Here is a 16,456-nt window from a genome sequence, read left to right on the forward strand (position 1 = left end):
TCTCTCTCTTCTCTTCTCTCTCTTCTCTCTCTCTTCTTCTCTCTTCCCTCTCTCTCTCTCTCTCTCTCTCTCTCTCTCTCTCTCTTTCTCTCTTCTCTCTCTCTTCTCTCTCTCTTCTCTCTCTTCTCTCTTCCCTCTCTTCTCTCTTCTGTCTCTCTGGTTTGTTCTTTTGCCCCCGGGTCGTCACGAGTGCCTCTGATTTCATTAGTCTCGTGTTTTAATTTGATCGGAGGTTTTAAACCGCAGCCTCTGGTCCAGCTCCTGTTTCTGCGCCGCCTCTTTCACTTTAAAGCTCCACTGAGGAACTTTTCACTGCAAAAAGCTTCACACAGAAACATTTCAATCCACCAGAAAATAACTACTACTAACATTTGACTTTACTTTAAAATAATCGACCGTCTCAGAAATATAAGTACAAATAAATAAATAAATAAAACAAGATGAAAAACCTGATTTAAATTTTAACATTTTTCCAAGCTGTTTTTCCTTAGAACAAGTGATGAGTGTTTAAGTTTATTAAAGGGAATTGAACTTTTCTGCAGGTGGAAAAGTCCCTGAGCTTCTCCAAAAACGACCCACGAGACTCATTTTCAAAACTTCTATTTGAAATGAAGAAAGTTAATAGTCGATGTTTTTATGACTTTAAACTGAACTGAATCTGACAAAGTTTCTCTGGTACAAATGTGATCAAATCGAACTGTGTCACATGAGGAACCGAGGTCCAAAGAAGAGGCCAAAAAGATCAAACCTGGACTGAGACTCTCCACCGTCCACATGAAAAACTCACAACAGTGGGAGATTTGGGTCAGAAATGTTCATTCTGTCAAATATTCAGGTTCAGTTTGTAAAGATCTGCTTGGAGGAAACAGATCTTGGACCTTAAAAACTGAAAAAAATAAAAATAAAAAATTGAGCGGCAACTAAATGTGATTTTTTGGGGCCACAGCCACAACTTTAATAAAGACACAATATTTGACACAGATTCAGAATCTCTGACCAAGAATCTACAATAAAACACATTTTCATCTTCCTCGCTCCATTCTGATGAAGTTCTGGTCTCAAACATGTTTATAAATTAAAGTTTCAGAAAAAGTGAACATGGCCCCAAAATTTCAACGAACTAAAACTCAGGAACGACTCAAAAGGACTGAGAGAAAATTTGACATTTTTTCATTTGGTCATTTTAGAAATTTTTTTCAGTCAAATCTGAGGTGGATCACGGGGGGGGGGGATCACCACCTGATGATGTCACGGGGTGTAGCAGAGTGTTGGAGGGCTGTTTCTGAGGAGACTCTGCATTAGAACAGTGTTAAAGCTCCACTGCGGGACATTTCTCACGGATCGTTGTCCTGGTGTTCTGCAGGTGCCTTTCGCCAGGAACATTTACGGTCTGATCCTGCCGAACTTCGGCGTGGGATTCGCCATCGGTGAGTTTCAGTTTTTCTTTAAACGAGCCTCAGATCGTTTGAGGAGAATCGACCAGAGTCCAGCTCCAAACGCGGCTCATCGAGGCCAGCGGCCGCAGCGGCGAATCTGACACCGGCGACCGTGGAAACGAGAGCGCGTGATTGGTCTGAGATTAAAACTCAGATCTACATTTAGGGACAAAATATTGAAATAAAAACACAACAGAAACTGGAGAAAATCAGATACACAAAAGACTCAGTTAAAAAAATTACACGATCTGAAATCCATTTTTATCTTATTTCCAAACTGTGGAAGAAAGTGAAATTGTATAATGTAGTTTAATTAATTTATTTGTTTATTTTATTTTATTTATTTATTTTATTATTTTTTGTTTTATTTTGTTTTATTTTATTTTATTTTTTTGTATTATTATTATTATTATTATTTATTATTATTACTAGTATTATTATTTTATTTATTTATTTATTTTACCACTTACTTTATTATATCATTTATTTATTTTTCTAGCAGGTTTATTTTCTTTTCTCATTATTTATCGATTGATTTCGTCAGTGTTTTTTCTTGTCTCTGTTCTTCTCACGTTTGAGGTTCGAGGGAGAAAAATTAAAAAATGATGAAAACCTGTTAAATATTATTGTTAAATATTGTTAAAGAATATTTTTGTGGATAAATAAACGTGAAGCTCCAACTCATGGTCCCCAAAACGAGACTTAAAACCAGGAGGTCAGGACCTTTATTTTATTTACTTATTTATTTATTTATTTATTGTTTTTATCTATTTTATTTTTAGAGCTGCTTTTATGTATTGATTTTATTATTATTATTTTTATAATTTTATTTATTTTTCTATTAGTGTTTTTATTAAACATAATTCTGCTGATTTTTTAAAACAGTTTTGTTTGTAAAATGTTCTCTACAAATAAAGTTGGATTGGATTAAAAAAAAAGAAAAAAAAAGTGGAATAAAAACCCGAGGATCAAGTCGAGACGCTTCACACCGACATTTTAAAACCAAAAAGAGACAGACAGAGACACAGACAGAGACACAGACACAGACACAGACAGACAGACAGAGACACAGACAGAGACACAGACAGAGACACAGACAGAGACACAGACAGAGACACAGACAGACACAGACAGAGACAGAGACAGAGACAGACAGACAGACAGAGACACAGACACAGACAGAGACACAGACACAGACAGACAGAACACAGACAGAGACACAGACACAGACAGACACAGACACAGACAGACACAGACAGAGACACAGACAGAGACAGACAGACACAGACAGAGACACAGACAGAGACACAGACAGAGACACAGACAGAGGTGACGAATCTGTGTGTCGTTCGTTCATTCATTTTTCAATATAAAACCAAAAATAAGAAAATTTAAAAAACAACAGTTTTCTTCATTATTTGTCTCCAAAACCAAAATGAAAAAACAGAAAATGATTCTTTTTTTCAGTTTTCGATTTTGTGTTTAAATGAAAAATGGAAAAAAAACAGATAACGACCGTTTCCTGTTTACGTGACTTTGGCGCCGCGTACGGACTGAACCAGGACTGATCCAGGTCCGGGACCAGACCAAGACCTGAGTGGGACTGAGACCAAGACCAGACTGGAGGCTCAGAGCCCACAGCAGGACCAGAGCTCGAAGCTGAGGCTTGGACCCCACAGAGGCTCAGAGTCAAAGCTTGGAGTCGAGTCTGGTCCCAGTCTGGTCCCGGTCTGGTCCCGGTCTGGTCCCGGTCTGGTCCCGGACCTGGATCAGTCCTGGTTCAGTCACTGAAGTCACGTAAACAGGAAACGTTCGTTATCCGTTTTTTTCCATTTTTCATTTAAACACAAAATCAAAAACTGAAAAAAAGAATCATTTTCTGTTTTTTCATTTTGGTTTTGGAGACAAATAATGAAGAAAACTGTTGTTTTTTGTGTTTTCTTATTTTTGGTTTTATGTTGAAAAATGAATGAACGAACGACACACAGATTGAGGCTTTTTCAGTCTGTGACCTGAGGAACTTTTTCAGTAAATTATGTTTAAAATACAAATCCAGGATCATAAACTGTTGAAGGACTCGACGACGTTTGTGAGAAAAGGACAAAGAAGTGACTTTAAAACATAAAAAGTCTCATCTCTGGACGGGACTTTACCGTTTGGCCTGGAAGTTGGCGTCAGGTGGTTCAAAAGTAAGAGCGCCCCCTGTGTGTTGGAGCCAGAGCAGATGGAGCCTGAAGCGTGGCCGTGTTCACTTCCTGTACAGTCTGTGGTCTGTGATTCGTCTGTAAACTGTCTCTCGTTTGTCTGTTGGACTCTTGTGTCCTCAGGGATGGTGGACTCGTCGATGATGCCGATCATGGGCTACCTGGTCGACCTGAGGCACGTGTCGGTTTACGGGAGCGTTTACGCCATCGCAGACGTGGCCTTCTGCATGGGCTTCGCTCTGGGTCAGAACTCTGAGCTCCACACGCTTCTTCTGCTTCACACGGTTTAGAACCTCCAGGTCCAATGACCAGAACCTGAACCTGAACCTGAACCTGAACCTGAACCTGAACCTGAGCAGAACATGAGGAAACTCATCTGTGGGTCGTTCCTTCAGTCGAGTTTCAATATAAAACCAAACAGAACAAAACGAAAAAACAAACAGTTTTCTTCATTATTTGTCTCCAAAACCAAAATGAAAAAAACAGATCAAATTGTCATGACTTAAACTGCAACGCCGGAATTTTGCACCAAATATGAACCAGGACTAAACCAGGACTAAACCAGGTCTAAACCAGGACTAAACCAGGATTAAACCAGGACTAAACCAGGTCTAAACCAGGACTAAACCAGGACTAAACCAGGACTAAACCAGGACTAAACCAGGAATTTTGGTTTTATATTGAAATAGGAATGAACGAACGACACACGGATTCAAACTTAGAGTGAAGGTTTGGTTCAGTCGGGGTCAGAGGTCAGAGGTCAGAGGTCAGAGGTCAGAGGTCAGAGGGTCAGAGGGTCAGAGGTCAGAGGATCAGGAAAGACACAAGTGATGAAGTTTAGGAACAGGATTATTTTAAAGTTTAGTTTGAGTTTGTTTCAGACAAAAACATGATACAAGACGATGTTTCACAGGACAAATATTTGATCAAGTCTTGTTGAAATTCTCTCTCTCGTTCTTCTCCCTCCTCTCGTTCTCTCTTCTTCTCTCTTCCTCTCGTTCTTCTCGTTCTTCTCATTCTTCTCGTTCTTCTCGTTCTTCTCTCTCGTTCTCTCCTTCTTCTCTCTCTCTTCTTCGTTCTTCTCCTCTCGTTCTTCTTCTCATTCCTCTCGTTCTTCTCCTCCTCTCGTTCTTCTCTTCTCTCTCGTCTCTCTCCTCTCGTTCTTCTCCTTCTTCTCATTCCTCTCGTTCTTCTCGTTCTTCTCCTCCTCGTTCTTCTGTTCTCCTCATTCCTCTCGTTCTTCTCGTTCTTCTCTCCTCTCGTTCTTCTCGTTCTTCTCCTCCTCTCGTTCTTCTCGTTCTCCTCCTCCTCTCGTTCTTCTCGTTCTTCTCCTCCTCTCAGGTCCGTCCATCGGTGGTTCTATCGCTCAGAGCATCGGTTTTCCGTGGCTCATGACGATCATCGGTCTGGTGGACATCGTCTTCGCTCCTCTGTGTCTGTTCCTGCGCAGTCCCCCCGGCAACGAGGAGAAGATCGTAAGAACGTCCCTCCATCATCTCCATCTTCATCTTCATCATCTGTTTCCTCCTCACACACACACACACACACACACACACACACACACACACACACACACACACACACCTGGAGTCGTGTTTGTTTCATTCCGACGTGAAAAGTTTTATTTCCAAACTCGACTGAGCTTCTGGAGGTGGATCAGAGCTTCTGGAGGTGGATCAGAGCTTCTGGAGGTGGATCAGAGCTTCTGGAGGTGGATCAGAGCTTCTGGAGGTGGATCAGAGCTTCTGGAGGTGGATCAGAGCTTCTGGAGGTGGAAGAGCTTCTGGAGTCTTGTAGATGTGACAGATTCATAATAAAATTTTACTCAAACGTGTGAATGAAACAAACACGAGTTCAGTTGTGAGTTTGAGGAGGAAACATCAGAACGACGAGAATCTCACAGGAGTCTGTTTGTGTAGGAGCTTCTGGATCATCCCCAGGATGAACACCTCCCCCTCCTGAACACCTCCCCCTCCTGAACACCTCCCCTCCTGAACACCTCCCCCTCCTGAACACCTCCCCCTCCTGAACACCTCCCCCTCCTCCTCCCTCCTCTGCTCCTCCTTCGCTTCATCGCAGCATGAAAAGTGTGATGTGAAAATGGATCCTGACGGCTTCTGCTGCATGTTCCCGCCTCCTGCACGCATCATCACGCCAAACCCCGCCCCCGTGTGGACTGTATTTGTGTTTCCTGTTAGACTCCTCCCCCTTGTGTTCACCGTTTTCAATCAGTCAAACTTTATTTATAGAGAACGTGACCATATTTGGCGTTTCCTGTTAGGCCCCGCCCCCGTGTCTTGACCGTATTTGGCGTTTCCTTGCAGGCGATTCTGATGGAGTCAAACTGCAACATGAAGACCCGGACGTACTCGACTCAGGACCCGTACCAGAGCCACGACCCGGACCTGGATCTGGACCAGGACTACGACGAGGACTACGATTAACCTCGGACCCTGCGCAGAGATCTATTTTGTTGTAAAAAACTGAACAAACCAAAAAATGTCTAAAAAAAATCGGAGGTTTTTTCTGGTGAATGTCGTGCGTCGTGTCTGTCGTCTCAGAGAGGAGGGGCGGGGGGCGGGGGGGCGCGGGGGGCGGGGGGCGGGGCTGATAAATCCACTTTTGTTCTTGTTCCTCTTCATAAACCTGTGTGAAGAGCATGTTTGAGTCATCTAGAGATCTGATTAGCGCGGAGAGCAATGTCAAAAACAAAAGAGAAACTTAAAAAACATGAAAATCTGTTGTTTTGGGCAAATCTAACATTTTTAAAGATCACGTGATGATCTAAACATCAGTGTAAAACGCCGCAGAAGTGTAATACTCCCTCTTTACGTGAAGCAAAACTGTGACGGAGGAAGTTTAGGTCCAGTTTTGGGGCAGAAAGTCAAATATAAAAACACCAGATTACCACGAGGGGGAGGACGGTACGCTCCGGAGGGACGCTCCGCTCTGATTGGACGATCAGTTTGACGAGGAACAGTCAGGGGGAGGTTCTGGTTCTGGTTCTGGTTCTGGTTCAAGTTGGATTTGTGGTTCAGAAAAGTTCCAAATATCGGTCCAGTCGAGATCCTGTTTGGACGTGAACTGATGAAAACTGTTCAGTGATCGGAGAAAGTTTCACGTCTGAACTTTTACTGAGGTGAAGACAAAAAACCAAAAAACAAAAACCAAACGCAGCTTCAGGTCGTTTAGTCTCGATTTATTTTAGTTTAAAGGAAATTGAAGCTGTTTTCAGTCGGTGGTATCGGCCGATACCAGGAAGTATCGAAATCGGTATCGAAACTGAGAAAGCGGGATCGGTGCGTCCCTCGTCACGGTCAGGTCGAGCTTCAGGTCGTGCTGCAGGTCATGTTTCGTGTTCCGGGTCGTGTTCCAGGTCATGTTCCAGGTCGTGTTTCAGGTCGTGCTTCAGGTCGTGTTTCAGGTCGTGCTTCAGGTCGAGCTTCAGGTCGTGCTGCAGGTCATGTTTCATGTTCCAGGTCGTGTTCCAGGTCATGTTCCAGGTCGTGTTCCAGGTCGCGCTTCAGGTTGTGCTTCAGGTCGTGCTTCAGGTTGTGTTCCAGGTCGTGCTTCAGGTCGTGCTTCAGGTCGTGCTTCAGGTCGAGCTTCAGGTCGTGCTGCAGGTCATGTTTCGTGTTCCAGGTCGTGTTCCAGGTCATGTTCCAGGTCGTGTTCCAGGTCGTGCTTCAGGTTGTGCTTCAGGTCGTGCTTCAGGTTGTGTTCCAGGTCGTGCTTCAGGTCGTGCTTCAGGTCAGTTGAGGAGGTTTTAGGTCAAAAGTCGTCAGGATCAGAATCGTGTTGGAATCTTTAAAAACACAAACCCTGACCTGGAGCTTTGGAGGTGGGACCTGCAGGTCGTGACTTAAACTCAAGTCAGACTTGAGTCTCTGTTTTTTGGACTTGAGACTCGACTTGAACTTGAAGGTCCGTGACTCGGGACTTGAGGCCTGTGACTTGAGACGACTCGATGCTTCTCCTGTTTTAATCAAATATTTTTCTTTTTACAGTTGATAAATTTGGATCAGAATTTTACAGAAACAAACTGGAACATTTCCCCACACGTCTGTTTGTACTTTGGACGGACCTGAAGTACTGAGATACTCAAAAGTACTCAAAAGTACTACAGTAATATAGAACCAGGACTAAACCAGGACTAAACCAGGACTAAACCAGGACTAAACCAGGACTAACCAGGACTAAACCAGACATAAACCAGGACTAAACCAGGACTAAACCAGGACTAAACCAGGACTAAACCAGACATAAACCAGGACTAAACCAGGACTAAACCAGGACTAATCTTGAACTTGTTTGTATTTGATCCATCAGGAAACCGTACGACTCGACTCATTCCTCAGTTTACAGATATTTATTTTTTGCTCAGTTACAAACATGTTCAGATTTGTGTCTTTATCACGTGAATATTTCTGAAATCTTTTTTCCTCCGTACGGTTGCCTCGGCGACGGGGCTAGATTCATTAGACAGAAGTTTAGGTGTTACCACGGCGACGGCAGCTCCGGCGCCGCGTCCGACCGGAGGCGACGATCGAAACACAAACTGACGAAGGAAATGAAAAACCTTATCTACAGTCACAAGATGGCCGCCACGTGCTCCTCTAGAACTACAAAAAAACCAAACAAACACCTGCACTGAAGTCCAGACGCTCCACAGGTTCTTCAGGTTTAACTTTGAGGTTTTATTTTATTTATTTATTTTTTTTATTCCATGTTTTTTCATTTATTTATTTCTTTTATTTCAAATGTACAAAGTCAGAGATGATTGTGTGATTCTTCTTTCTTCTTTCTTCCAGAGGAAGTGTTCTGCTTCTGTCGTGTTCTAACGTTGTTCCAAAAACCTGCATGAAGGTTCTATGTGTGTTTGAGTCATCTAGTGATCTCTCCCGGGCTCTTTTCAAGCTCCCTTTACTGTTAGCCGCAGTACGAGCGTGTACGAGGCTCCGCCCACTCGACAATTCTCCAAAAATACACAAAAAAACGTGACGCCAAAACTGGACAAAGCTGACGTGATGTGGTCGCGCTCTGAAGGGGGAGTGAGTTAGCGCGGAGAGCAAAGGGGGCGGGACTCGAAAACCAAACTGAAACGAACCGAACGTGTGAATCTGTCGTTAGTTTGTTGTCGTTTTGGTCGAATCGAACTTTTTGAAAACGACAAAATGAACACGGCGACGCCCACAGAAGTATAATACTCCCTCCGGACTCAGCGTAAAAACCCGGGTGTAACCTTGTGATGTCACGGTGTGTGTGTACGTGGCCCCTCCTCTCTCGTGTGTCGGAGCCCAGAGCCTTACGAGCCTCAAGTGTTTTATTCTGAAAAGTCCAGTGTCTGTGCTTTTACTTTGACGTGTGTTTGTCCCGCGTGTGTCCGTGTCACATGACCTGCTTCTGTCACGAGATCTAATGATGATTTAAACTCTGTCAGTGCCTTAAACCGACTCCGACTCTTTGTTTGTTTGTTGTTTGTTGTTGTTTTTCTGCTGTTTTTGTTTTGACGCGTCTGATTCTTTTTTGAAATTCAGACGAGCCAATCAGAGCGTCCGGACCGAGCCGTAGCCCCGCCTCTTTCCACACCCCGGCCTCTGATTGGTCGAAGAACTGAAACGACAGAAGTGATTTTCATTTCAAAATCCTGACGGAAAAACCGAGCTTCATCTCACCTGCACTTCTCCTCCAACGACTAATCTGATCCCTCCATCCCTCCGTCCCTCCGTCCCTCCGTCCCTCCATCCCTCCATCCATCCTCCGTCCCTCCGTCCCTCCATCCCTCCTCCCTCCATCCCTCCATCCTCCGTCCCTCCATCCCTCCATCTCGTCCTCCATCCCTCCGTCCCTCCATCCCTCCGTCCCTCCATCCCTCCATCCCTCCATCCTCCTCCCTCCTCCATCCCTCCGTCCCTCCATCCCTCCGTCCCTCCATCCCTCCATCCCTCCATCCCTCCGTCCCTCCGTCCCTCATCCCTCCATCCCTCCATCCCTCTGTCTTCATCATCTCTCTCTCTCTTCTTCTTCATTTCCTCCTCCCTCGTTCTCTCCGCTTCAGTAGGAGATGAGTTTGTTCTCTAAATCTCTCTCTCTCCTTCCATCCCTCGCTCCATCTCTTTTTCAAGTGGCTCAGGGATGAATGTCACACCTTCCTCCTCCTTTTCTTTCTTTCTCTCTGTCTCAGGGATGGAGGGATATGACACCATCCTTCTCTCTCTCTCTCTCTCACTTTGAGGTATGGAGGGATTACACACTCCTCTCTGTCTTCTTCCTCCCCTTTTCTTTCTCTCTTCTCTCCTCCCCCTCCCTCCTCTCCCCCTCTTGTTTCTTTCTCTCTCTTGTCTCTCCTCTCCTCCTTCTCTCCCTCCCTCATTGTCTCTCTCTCTCTTTCAGGTAGTTAAAGGATGTGCTTCTCTCTCTCCGTTTTCCCTCTCTTCTCGCTCGTCTCTCCTCTCCTCCCCCTCTTCTTCCTCTCCTCTCTCTCTCTCTCAGGTTTCTAAAGGATAAGACTTCTCTCTTTCTCTCCTCTCTCTTCTCTCCTCCCTCTCTTCTTTCTCTCTCTTGTCTGACCTCTTATTTCTTTCTCTCTCTCTTCTCTCCCTCCCCCCTCATCCCTCTCTTTCTCTCTCAAGTATCTAAAGGATGTGCTTCTCTCTCTTCTCCTCCTCTCCTCTTCTTCTCTTTTCTCTCTCTCTGTTGTGTGGAGGTGTGTTGTTCTTCTTCTTTCTCTTGTTTCTTTCTCTCCGTCTCTTCGTCCTTCGCAGACTTGTTGCTCTGACAGGTTTTAATCAAAGTGTCTCGTCTCTCGTCTCTTTTTCTTCTTCTGCTTCATCGACTCGAGAATCTGAACCCCCCCCCCCCCCCCGCTCCACCTGGTGATGTCACCGTGTGCTCACACAGGAAGTGCTCCACTGTGTTTTTAAACTCCACACACCTTCACCAGAATCACCTGGATCTTTTCAGTCGGAGCTGAAGGACACGTCCTGGATCTGAGTTTTATTATTTTGAAAATATAAAAAAACAGAATTACTTCATTTGCCACGTTTCCATGAGAACTTTAACTCTGAATAAAAATAATTTAATGTCGAATAAAAAAAAAATTTGAATTCCAAATAAAAAATACAATTCCAAAAAAAAAAAAGAATAATAATAATGATCATTCCAAATTTAACAAAAAATATCTGAAATAAAAATTATTTAATTCCAAATAAAAATGATATAATTTTGAATAAAAATTAATTCCTTTAAAAAGTTAAAATTATTATTTTATTTTTATTTTTTTATTTACATGGAAACAAAAAGAGAAGATCTGAATCCAGAAGAGTCCAGACTTGTTCTTCGTCTCCTTCTTGATGAGTTTATTAGAGTTTTTCACGACTCACAGACCACAGCCAACAACTAGCATGCTAACACACACTTCCTGATTCTCAGACAATAAAACTCTTTATAATCAGAGACAGAAGAAACAGAACCTCAGAATCGCTCACAGAATCCATCTGCTCCGAGGAGACCAAGTTTTATGGAATCAATTTTTAGTCAAAAAGTTCAAAGACAATTTTAAAACATGAAGCACAAAATAATAAATCAAAATACCAAAGAAAATAAAAAGTAAACTAAATTAAATATAGAAGATTGCAATCAAATTATTTGTGTAATTGTGTAAAATCTCCGTCTTTGATTCTATTATTTTTTTATTTGCCTTTTTATTTTTTTCTCACTTTTGTTTGGTGTCGTTTTCTTTGGTTCTGATTCTTCTTCTCGTTGGACTTTTTGGTTCATTTTTGGCCCAGGTGTGACAGGTGTGACAGGTGTGACAGGTGTGACAGGTGTGACAGGTGTGACAGGTGTGGACAGGTGTGACAGGTGTGACAGGTGTGGCAGGTGTGACAGGTGTGGCAGGTGTGGACAGGTGGCAGGTGTGGCAGGTGTGACAGGTGTGGCAGGTGTGGCAGGTGTGACAGGTGTGACAGGTGTGACAGGTGTGGCAGGTGTGACAGGTGTGACAGGTGTGTGTGCAGGTGTGGCAGGTGTGACAGGTGTGGCAGGTGTGGGTGGGTGGCAGGTGTGTGACAGGTGTGACAGGTGTGACAGGTGTGACAGGTGTGTGACAGGTGTGGCAGGTGTGACAGGTGTGACAGGTGTGACAGGTGTGGCAGGTGTGACAGGTGTGACAGGTGTGACAGGTGTGACAGGTGTGACAGGTGTGTGACAGGTGTGACAGGTGTGCAGGTGTGACAGGTGTGGCAGTGTGTGACAGGTGTGACAGTGTGGTGGCAGGTGTGACAGGTGTGACAGGTGTGTGACAGGTGTGGCAGGTGTGACAGGTGTGACAGGTGTGGACAGGTGGGCGGGGTTTCCATGCTGGATTCCCATTGGTTCATTTATGTTTGAATCAGAACCAAAGAAAACGACACCAAACAAAAGTGAAAAAGACGCAACAAAAATAAAATGTTTCCAAAGAAGCAAAGACAGAAATTTTTATACAATTACACAAATAATTTGCACTGACTGCAGATTTAATTATTTTGATTTGATTTGATTTTTTTAAATCTGGTATTTTGATTTATACTTTTTGTCTTTGAATGTTTTGACTCTAAATTGCTTTTGTAAAGTTCCAGGTTTTTAAAGTTTGAAATAAAATTCCACACAAACTTTTCATTCTCGTTTGTCTTTATTAAATATTTACACCAAAGATCAGACTTTTTTCAACCGTCCACGATCCCCAAAACTCGTCCACGTCTGGAGCGGCGCCGCCCGCTGGACGCCTCCCGAAGTGCAATTTTTTTCAAACGTAAGTAACAAGTTTATTTGATTTTATTTTCAGGACAAAAGCGCAAAGAGTCGAGTGGAAGTGCACGAGGAAACAGCAGCAAAGCTCCAGAAACATGATCCAAAAAAGAAAAACATGATCCAAAAAAGAAAAACATGATCCAAAACACTAAAGAAACAAACGGAAACGAGGATTTGAACTCGATCCATGTGTCGTTCGTTCATTGGTTTTTCAAAATAAAAAACTAAGATTTTCTTCATTATTTGTCTCCAAAACCAAAATGAAAAAAAAAAAAAAACAGATAATGATTCAATTTTTCAGTTTTCGATTTTATGTTTAAATGAAAAATGGAAAAAACAGATAACGGACTGAACCAGGACTGAACTGGTCTCAATCCCAGTCTGGTCCCGGTCTGGTCCTGGTCTAAGTCTCAGTCTCAATCCCAGTCCTGGTCTCAGTCCTAAACCAGGAAAAAAACCAGGACTGAACCAGGACAGAACCAGTCTTGATCCGAGTCTGGTCCCGGTCTAGTCCTGGTCTCAGTCCTGAGTGTTGGGACGAGCCTGGAGGTGGCCCACTTACACTGTCGGGTGATCAGGTCTCAGACCGGACCGGGACTCGGACCGGGACTCGGACCGGGACCAGGACTGAGACTGGTTCAGTTCTGGTTCAGTCCATTATCAGTTTTTTTCCATTTTTCATTTAAACACATAAAATCGAAAACTGAAAAATCGAATCATTATCTGTTTTTTTCATTTTAGTTTTGGAGCCAAATAATGAAGAAAATCATTGTTTGTTTTTTTTCATTTTCTTTGTTTTAATTTTGAAAAACGACCGAACGACACACGGATTAAACTCGAGGAAAACGGTTCCGGCTGATCCACGAGCTCAGAGTTCAGATGTTTTAAAGAGTTGACGTTAAGTCGAGAGTTTGATTCCCACTTGAGGCGTCACGTTCTGCTGCTGTTGTGCCCTTGAGCAAGACACTTCCCTCAAGTTGTACCAAAACCTCAAACATCTGAGGGACTTTTCCTGTTCCAAAGTGAAACTGAAGCTCTGAGAAACGTCCGAGCGTCGAGGAGCAGCTCGAACCAGAGTCACGTCTCCAAACACTGAACAAACACAAAAACACAAAAAACACTGAACCAAAACCTGAACCAAACTGGGTCCGTGGTCCAGTTTGGGCAGACGTCTCCTCCCTCAGACTCCGGGTCCCGAGTTTCACCAGATCCACGTTTAGATTCACGTTTCGGTCTCAACGTTCGACCGAAACCACGAAAAATCTGACGAAACTGAAGCCGTAAACATTGTAAAAGCTGCAGGACTTTCACTTTCAGATTTAAAGCAACAGTACGTCACTTTCTGTTCCTCCAGACCGAGCAGGAGTCGGGTTTGTGGAGATGCGAGCTCACGGGAAAGACGCGGGGTTTTCAGTGCAATAAAGACGACCAAAACTAAAAACGACGACGACGACAACAACAACGTCATGCTTCTTACAGAAAAATAGAGTCTGTTTTTGGTCTGAAAAGTGACGCACTGAAGCTTTAACTTCACTTTGGTTCCTGCAGTTTGGGAAAAGAACATTCAGGTTTAATGGAAATTCCTGGAAGTTTAAACACGAGGTGTTTTGTTTACTTCACTTTAGTTTTTGACGATTTGTTTTGAGTCACTGCAGAAAAATTTGGCCAAAATTTAAGACATAAACATTTAAATCGATCAGAAAATGAATTAAAAGTAAAGAAACGATCATAAGTTTAAAATAAAACCAAAAATAAGAAAATGAAACAACAATTTTCTTCATTATTTGTCTCCAAAACCAAAATTTTAAAAATGGATAAAGATTTATTTATTTTTTTTTCAGTTTTTGATTTTGTGTTTAAATGAAAAATGGAAAAAATGTAAAACAGACCTGGACCTGGACCTGGTTTAGTCCTGGTTTAGAGAGGAACCAGACCGGGACCAGACCAGGATCAGAACGTGATTGAGGCCGAGAGCAGAATGGGACCAGATCAGGACTGAGACCAGAACCAGACCAGGATTGAACATGGTCCCAGCCTGGTCCTGGCCTCAGTCCCAACCTCAGTCCTGGTCTGGTCCCGGTTCTGGTTTAGTTCTGGTTTAGTCCTGGTTCAGTCCTGGTTTAGTCCTGGTTTAGTTCTGGTTCAGTCCTTTATCCATTTTTTTTCCATTTTTCATTTAAACACAAAATCGAAAACTGAAAAAAAATCGAATCATTATCTGTTTTTTTCATTTTAGTTTTGGAGACAAATAATGAAGAAAATCGTAGTTTTTTTTTTCTTTTTGTTTTCTTATTTTTGGTTTTATTTTGAAAAACGACTGAACGAACGACACATGGATTCGACTTATGTTTTTTTTTTCTTCTTCATTATGAATTTTTTTCTTCTATTCCAGAAAATCCAGTTTGGTTTGAGTCTCGGGTCTGAGACGCTTCGATTATTTGAATTAAACTAAAATGATCTTTTGCATGAACAGATATTTTCTCTACTTTTAAATCATTTTGTGACAGATTCAAGTGTTTATATTTGAGTCTTTTTGCTCGTGTCTCAGCAGGAGCCTCGTCTCCAAACCTGCTGCAGGTGATTCTATTTTTATCGGTGTAATTGCAGAATCTTCGGACGGGTTTTATTTTTAGAATCGTCGTCGGCCTCTTCAGCCGCGGGAGCGTGAGGAGACGTACGGCCGCAACATTTACAGGCCGGGAAACGACGAGGCCGAGGGAAAAAACCCCGAGAAAAAAAAAAAAACAAACATCTGAAACGAAAACGAGACGAAAACAGAAACAAACGACACAAAAATCACAAAGAAAAAACAGTTTTTATCTCTACACCAAAAAACTAAGACGAGGTTTGGATTTGAAGGAGGAACCGGTTTAGATCTGAGGTTAAACCGGTCCTGATCCAGTCCTGGTTTAGTCTTGTTTTTTATTTAGTCCTGGTCCGGTCCTGGTCCCGTTCTGGTTTAGTCCTGATCTAGTCCTGGTCTAGTCCTGGTTTAGTCCTGATCTAGTCCTGGTCTAGTCCTGGTTAGTCGGGTTTATTCTGTATTTAGTCCAGGTTTATTTCTGGTCTAGTCTTGGTTTAGTCTGTTTATATTTATTTAGTCCTGGTCCAGTCCTGGTCTCGTTCTGGTTTAGTCCAAATCTAGTCCTGATACAGTCCTGGTCTAGATCAAGTTTAGTCCTGGTTTTGTTCTCCTGGCCTAGTCTCATTTCAGTTCTAGTCCAGTCCTGGTTTATTTCTCATCTAGTCCTGGTCTAGTCCTGGTCTAGTCCTGGTCTAGTCCTGGTCTAGTCCTGGTCTAGTCCTGGTCTAGTCCTGGTCGTGGACTTGTGGACTTGTTAAGTCCCGATGTCGTCTTCAGACCAGGTTTAGTCCCTGGTCTTCGTTTGGTCTCAGAGTCAGACCGGAGGTTCTAGTCTCTGGTCTGGACCTGGTTTAGTCCACAGTAGAGTCCAGTCTTAGTCCAGTTTAAATCCTGGTTCAGTCCAAGTTTATTCCAGCGTCGACATTTAGTCCAGTTCTGGTTTAGTCTCGTTTGTCTGGAAACTCAGTTCAGCAGAAAATAAAAAATAAAACCCACAGAAAGTCACAATTATGAGTTTTAAAGTCAGAATTGAGTCTTTTAAACTAATTCTGACGTTTAAACTCATAATTGTGACTTTCTGTGAGGCTTTTATTTTTTATTTACTGGTGGAAATGGGGGCTTCTGTACTTATCAAGGTGCAACAAGATTCACTGGTCCTGGTCTGGTCCTGGTCTGGTCTGGTCTGGTCCTGGTCTGGTCTGGTCTGGTCTGGTCTGGTCTGGTCCTGGTCCTGGTCTTGGTCTGGTCCTGGTCCTGGTCTGGTCCTGGTCTGGTCCTGGTCCTGGTCCTGGTCCTGGTCCTGGTCCTGGTCCTGGTCTGGTCCTGGTCCTGGTCCTGGTCCTGGTCCTGGTCTGGTCTGGTCTGGTCCTGGTCTGGTCTGGTCTGGTCTGGTCTGGTCCTGGTCCTGGTCTGGTCCTGGTCCTGGTCCTGGTCTCTCCTGG

The 16,456-nt window shown here is 43.3% G+C and overlaps 1 protein-coding gene across 1 annotated transcript in view; it reads left to right on the forward strand.

Moving 5' to 3' along the window:
- slc18a2 (solute carrier family 18 member 2) overlaps positions 1–6,084 on the forward strand; it is a 43,192-nt gene extending 37,108 nt beyond the window's left edge. The window contains exons 11-14 of the mRNA XM_055162904.1: positions 1,286–1,427; positions 3,764–3,883; positions 4,982–5,115; positions 5,965–6,084. Coding sequence (XP_055018879.1) covers positions 1,286–1,427; positions 3,764–3,883; positions 4,982–5,115; positions 5,965–6,084 — 516 coding nt within the window. The remainder of the gene's footprint in view (positions 1–1,285; positions 1,428–3,763; positions 3,884–4,981; positions 5,116–5,964) is intronic.
- The last annotated feature ends 10,372 nt before the right edge of the window (positions 6,085–16,456 follow it).

This window comes from Boleophthalmus pectinirostris, unplaced genomic scaffold, assembly GCF_026225935.1.
Source record: "Boleophthalmus pectinirostris isolate CB_2022bp ecotype Guang Dong unplaced genomic scaffold, ASM2622593v1 HiC_scaffold_5, whole genome shotgun sequence".
In the NCBI taxonomy this organism is placed as follows: domain Eukaryota; kingdom Metazoa; phylum Chordata; class Actinopteri; order Gobiiformes; family Gobiidae; genus Boleophthalmus; species Boleophthalmus pectinirostris.